The sequence below is a fragment of the Mastomys coucha genome, chromosome X (genome assembly GCF_008632895.1).
Source record: "Mastomys coucha isolate ucsf_1 chromosome X, UCSF_Mcou_1, whole genome shotgun sequence".
In the NCBI taxonomy this organism is placed as follows: Eukaryota; Metazoa; Chordata; class Mammalia; order Rodentia; family Muridae; genus Mastomys; species Mastomys coucha.
The window spans coordinates 51,529,298-51,535,516 of NC_045030.1; the positions used below are offsets into that span (position 1 = coordinate 51,529,298).

Consider the following 6,219-nt stretch of genomic DNA (forward strand, 5'->3'; position numbering starts at 1 on the left):
CACTGAGAACATCCCCAGCCTCCCACCAGGGGGTGAATTGGCAAGCAAGCGGAATGTAATTGAAGCCATTTACAATAGACTGAACCCTTACAAAAATGATGACACTGATTCTGCATCAACTGATGATATGTGGTAAAGCTGCTCATCCAGCCCTGGATTCACCTTCGCCTCCAAAGGAGAAACCAGCTCATCCTTGCCGAACCTTTACCATCCATCATCGACTTTAAGGAAGGGGTCTGACATGGGTGAGGACTGCAGCTTCAGTGATGGAACAGCTAGGCCAGAATGGATTTTCTTTTTTTATTGTAAATTTGAGACTTATGTAAGCATGATTTCAAACCGTAATTCATGTTGCAAATCAGACTCCAGCAATTTTTGTTGTAGGATTTTGGTTTTTGTAAAGTGTAATTGTCCTTGTACAAAGTGCTCATATTTAATTATGAACTGCTTTAAAATCACTATCAATGATAAAGGAAATTTGGCTTGTTGTGTGGCACAACAGAAATAGTCATGCTGTATTTGGACTTAGTTGGGACAGGGAAAGCAGCAGCCACATAGCTGGATGCTCATGTGCACATGATTATGAAGAATTCCAAAAGCTTACACAGCTGTACACCCAGGGTCTATGGAAACTGTCTCCGTGTTCTGGCAAGGACTGGCTCCTTAATACAGCCATTCCTCTCCCCTGTCTCTAGGATGCCCTCTCCTTGTAGCCAAAAATATTGCAACTGATCCTGTATATTCATTAGAGTATCTATCAATTTTGGACTAACATGCTTTGATTCTCTTGCACCTCTATGAATTCTTACATTTAATCACTAATTGGTAAGCAGCAGCTTCCTACGCAGTCAGAGGCTGCCATGTTTTTTTGGGTTTTGTTGTTGTTGTTGTTGTTGTTGTTGTTGTTGTTGTTGTTTCTATCATGATTGGCTGGGCCTACTAGTGTTCCTAGGAAGATATTCTGAATTCCATTTTATCAATAAAGCTTGGTTTAACAAACAAGAAAAAAATCAGTACCCTTCCTTTATACAAATGATAAATGGGACAAAAAGAAAACAATACCTGTCCCAATAGCTACAAATGATATACAATGTCTTGGTATAACTCTAACCAGGCAAGTGAAAGATCTGTATGACAATAAGGTCAAGTACCTGAAGAAAGAAATTGAAGAAGATATCCAAAGATGGAAAGATCTCCTATGCTCATGGATCTTTAGGATTAACATGGTAAAAATGGCCATCTTGCCAAAAGCAATCTACAGGTTCAATGCAATTCCCATCAAAATTCCAACACAATTCTTTACAAACTTTGAGAGAATAATTCTCAACTTCATTTGGAAAAAAAACAGGATAACTAAAACATTACTGTACAATAGAAGAACTTCTAGAGGTATCACTACCCCTGATTTCAAGCTGTACTACAGAGAAATAGTAATAAAAACTACATGTTCAGGCTGGTGAGATGGCTCAGCGGGTAAGAGCTCTGACTGTTCTTCCAAAGGTCCTGTGTTTGGATCCCAGCAACCACATGGTGGCTCACAACCATCTGCAATGAGATCTGATACCCTCTTCTGGTGTGTCTGAAGACAGCTACAGTGTATTATTACGCAGGAGTGAGTGGGGCTGGAGCTAGCGGGGTTGGAGCAAGCGGGACTGCAGAGGTCCTGAGTTCAATTCCTAGCAGCCACATGATTGCTCATGGCTATCTGTACAGCTACAGTGTACTCATGCACATAAAATAAACAAATAAATCTTTTAAAAAAAAACCTACATGTTATTAGTATGGAAACAGACATGTCTGTCAATGGAATTGAATAAAAAATCCTGAAATAAACTCACTTGATTTTTGACGAAGAAGCTAAAACCATATAATGGAAAAAAGAAATAACTATTCTAAGTCAAGACTGGACTATACAATTCCTGAGAATATACCCAAAGATATCCCACTATACCACAGGAACACTTGCTCATTTATGTTCATAGCAGCTTTATTTGTAATAGCCAGAAACCGGAAACAACCTAGATGTCCCTCAACTGAAGAATGAATAAAGAAATATGGTACATCTACACAATGGAATGCTATTCAGCTATTAAAAACAAAGACATCATGAAACTTGAAAGCAAATGGGTGGAACCTGAGAATATCCTCCTGAGTGAGGTAACCCAGACCCAGAAAGAGAAATATGGTAGTACCTACTTATAACTGAACATTAGCCATAAAGAGGAGCATAACCATGCTGAAATCCCCAGACCCAAAGAAAATGGATAATAAGGAGAACCCAAGGGAGGATGTGTGAATCTCACTTAGAAAGGGAAACAAAATAGTTAGTGGAGGTGGATGTAGAGAGGGAAATGAGTGAGAGAGGAGTTAAAGAGTGTTAGGAGGACTGGGATTAGGTATGGGGGGGACAGGAGAGGGCAGGGAGTGAGAATGAAAACCAGTAAGGGATATCTTTCTTTTAATAAAGATATTTTTATTAGATATTTTCTTTATTTACATGTCATATTTCCCAGTTTCTCCTCCAAAAAACCCAAAAAACAACAAGAACAAGCCCCCATTCCCTCCCCCACCCCTGCTCGACACCCCACCTTCTTCCACTTACTGGCCCTGGCATTCCCAGTCGGAGATATATTTGGAACTATCTGGAGACCTGGGATGAGAGAGACTACTTATTGGGGTGACCCTAGCTGAGATTCCTACCAGTTGGAGATTTAGAGACTAAAATGGCCACCTCCTGTAGCCAGGCAAGACTTTCAGTGAAAGGATGGATACATCAACCCACCCACAAAATCTTCAACACAAAATTTGTCCTGCCCACAAGATCCTTAAGGGTAAAGATGGAGCAGAGACTGAGAGAATGGTTAAGCAATGACTGGCCCAACATGAGGCCCATCCCATGGGACAGAGCCAACCCCTGACACTATTGATGATACTCTATTATGGTTGCAGACAGGAGCCTAGCAGAACTTTCTCCTGAGAGGATTCATCCAGCAGCAAATAGAAACAGATGCAGAGACCCACAGCCAAACATCAGGTAGAGCTTGAGGAGTCTTGTGGAAGAGTAGGGGATAGAATTGAGTGAGCTGGAGGGGTCAAGAACACCACAAGAAGACTCACAGAGTCAACTAACCTGGGAGCATGTGGCTCACAGAGACTGAACCAACAACCCAAATGCATGCAAGGGGATGAACCCACCCTTCCCCCATTTGTAGTAGATATTCAGCTTGGTCTTCATGTGTGTCCCCTAATAATTGGAGTGGTGACTGTCTCTGACTCTGTTGCCTGCCATTGGATCCTCTTCCCCTACCTGGACTGCCTTATTGGGCCTCAGTGGGAGAGAAATTGGTTTAGTCCTGATGGGATTAGATATCCCAAGGTGAGGTGGTACCTATGGGGGGCTTCCCCCTCTCTGAGGAGAAAGGGAGGGCGTAATGGATAAGGAACTTGTAAGAGCAGGACTGGGAAGAGAGGAGGGAAGTAGGGATAAGACTGGGATGTAATGTAAATTATGGAAAAAATAAATAAAATTTGACCTTTTCCCTAACTAATTCTACTATCAGTTAGGATCAGGCTTTGCCTTGTGCTTTCCATAGAAAGGCACATCCATGTCCTGACAATGCACTTCAGTGACTGAGCTGCATGTTCAGTCAGCTTGCTCTTCAACTCTGGCCTTGGCAATGGAAAATAGGAAGTGCACATTTGTACTTCCTACCTGTTTACCTCATCCCAGCTATCCCATCCTACAAAGCCAGCTCCAGACAAGTGAAAGAGTATGTCTCAAAACTAAAGGTGGATGCCTACCAAGAAATAACAACTGACCTTCACCCCTGTCTATTCACATACACACACACACACACACACACACACACACACACACACTCATACATATACGAACACAAGGCACACACACATACACAGATACACACACATAAGCACACATACACACAGGTATACACTCATTCATACATGAACATGCACACACATACATACATGCACATTGACAAGAAAAAGAAGACAAAAAGATAAAAGTAGTTTGAGTGATACAATTCTCTTAATTGTATCTCTTTCTCTCTCTCTTTTTTTCTTTCTTCTTTCTTTTTAATTACTTGTTTCCTCCACTGTATTATTTCCTAATTATGTGGGCCTCAGACTATTTTTCTTCTCTCTACATTTTATAGCCCATTTTTTGTTCTTCAATGTCTTCCTGACAGTCTATGAAAATTAACTCCTACCCCATCTCATACTCGGTACCTTCACCTATTAACAGGCATCATACTACCCTACCCTATCCTACCCTACCCTGACTGACATATTCTCCAAACAGCCTCAAGTTTGAGTTAGGAGCCCCTAAAAAGCAAATAACTGGCAACCACATGGTGGCAGCATACTCAAATTCAAAAGGGAAATAGTTTTTCAAATTGAGAAGGGATAGCCAGAAGTGAAAAATCTAAAGTTGGAAAATGCAAATTTTGTAAAGTTAAAGTTAGCAAATGATAGCCATGACACACCTGCTGAGCGAGCTCAGTTGCCCTCTGGAAGATAGAACTGATTGTGGTGCCATCTATTTTAAACAAAAGAGCAGTAGGAAAGGGGAAGAAGAAGAGGAGGGGAGAAAAGGGGAAGGAAGGTGGAGACAGGGAGAAAAGAAGAAAAGAGAGAAGAAATAGACGTCAGTTTTGTGAGTGTTATGAGGGCAGGGAGTACGTGTTCACTCAGAGTTAGACCCAAAACACAAAACCCTGCGTTCTAGTCATTTAACACTAAAAGTAAAAAAATGTTTTCACCCTCCATATTTTGCTATAGAAAACTAAATTATTTAAATCATCAAATAATCTAGACCATTGAATAGAGTAAAGAGCATAGTGAGAATACATCTATAAATATTTGTATTTCTAATTTAAAATATATATAATGGGATACTTAAGAGAATAAAAGCAGTATCAAGTGTCAAATGATTTACCATTTGTGTATAGATGATTTCTCAAAAGTATGAAAGTCTATAAAATCATAGACTCATTCTGGTTGTTTAACAGATAAAATATTATTAGCAACCCAAAAAAACAGACTCAGCTGGATATCTTGTGAAATGTGGGGCTCAAAATCATTTTTTAATTGACCCCTTAGTCAATGATGTCCAACTGATTAAGGAATGCCTATATCTTGCATCCTAACTGTCCAAAAAACAAACAGCTTCTTCCTCTCTCATTAGTGCTTTTCTATTTCTCAGAGACTAAATCTATAGTTGGCATTTATCATAAGAAATCCAAGGCAAGAAATGGCAAACACTAATGGAGTGAGTTAACTCTGATGGTCAACCACAAAATACATTTCAAGCCCTACCTATGCTACCCACTCTTGTGCCAGCTGTTACTGTATAAACAACAATTACTAGCAAGATTCTTGGTCTTGATGCCTAGAAATTAGGTGAGAGACAAAATTAGCACATAAAGCAATTACACAAAAGAATGCGTTTGGAACTACATTAGTTGAAGGCTAAATGGTATGGTGTTAAAAAAAAAAGAGGAGAGTAAATGTGACTAAAGTTGTAGAGAGCTGTGAATGATCTGAGATTCATCCATTTGCCAATTAACAACTTAGGCTAGCATAATTTTATGGATACAGGTGAAAATATGAGATTAGAGATGAAAGCAACTTTACTACTCACAGTCATAACAATAACCAGAGTGTCTATGCTTTTCCAACTTTGAATTCCAAAATCTTACAGAGCTATGAAAGGTCAGCCAAATGCCGTCTGCACATGACGTGAGCTGCATTGTAGAAGCCTGAATTTAGGGAACTCAGGCTTATAGAATCTTCTGTATTGTAATAAGCATGCTTGTCCCTTTGCACAAAAAGGGGACACCATCAATACCATACAAAAATCCTATACAAACATTATAGAGAAAAACTAGGAACAACAAGCAGTCAATGTCTTGCTTGTAAGACATTGAAAGATATGACTTTGAATCACACATGGTTTTGTGGAGCCATGATTTTTAACAGGGAGATACCATTCACAAAGGGAACAACTCATGCAAATTCATCTCTATCATAAATAACACTTCCTAAAATGGGTGATGTCCTAGATGACAAATAAAATACAGTCATGACTTGTTTAACAGCGGAGATACAATCTGAGAAATTTGTCATTAGGTTATTTCATTGTTGGACCAACATCAGTGTGTGTTTGCATAAACCTGGGTGGTATTTGTGAATCAT

General features: G+C 39.6%; 1 protein-coding gene across 1 annotated transcript in view; it reads left to right on the forward strand.

The window, feature by feature from the left end:
* LOC116091383 (protein phosphatase 1A-like) overlaps positions 1-241 on the forward strand; it is a 1,150-nt gene extending 909 nt beyond the window's left edge. Inside the window, 1 exon segment of the mRNA XM_031372737.1 lies at positions 8-241. Coding sequence (XP_031228597.1) covers positions 8-136 — 129 coding nt within the window. The 3' untranslated portion in view covers positions 137-241.
* The last annotated feature ends 5,978 nt before the right edge of the window (positions 242-6,219 follow it).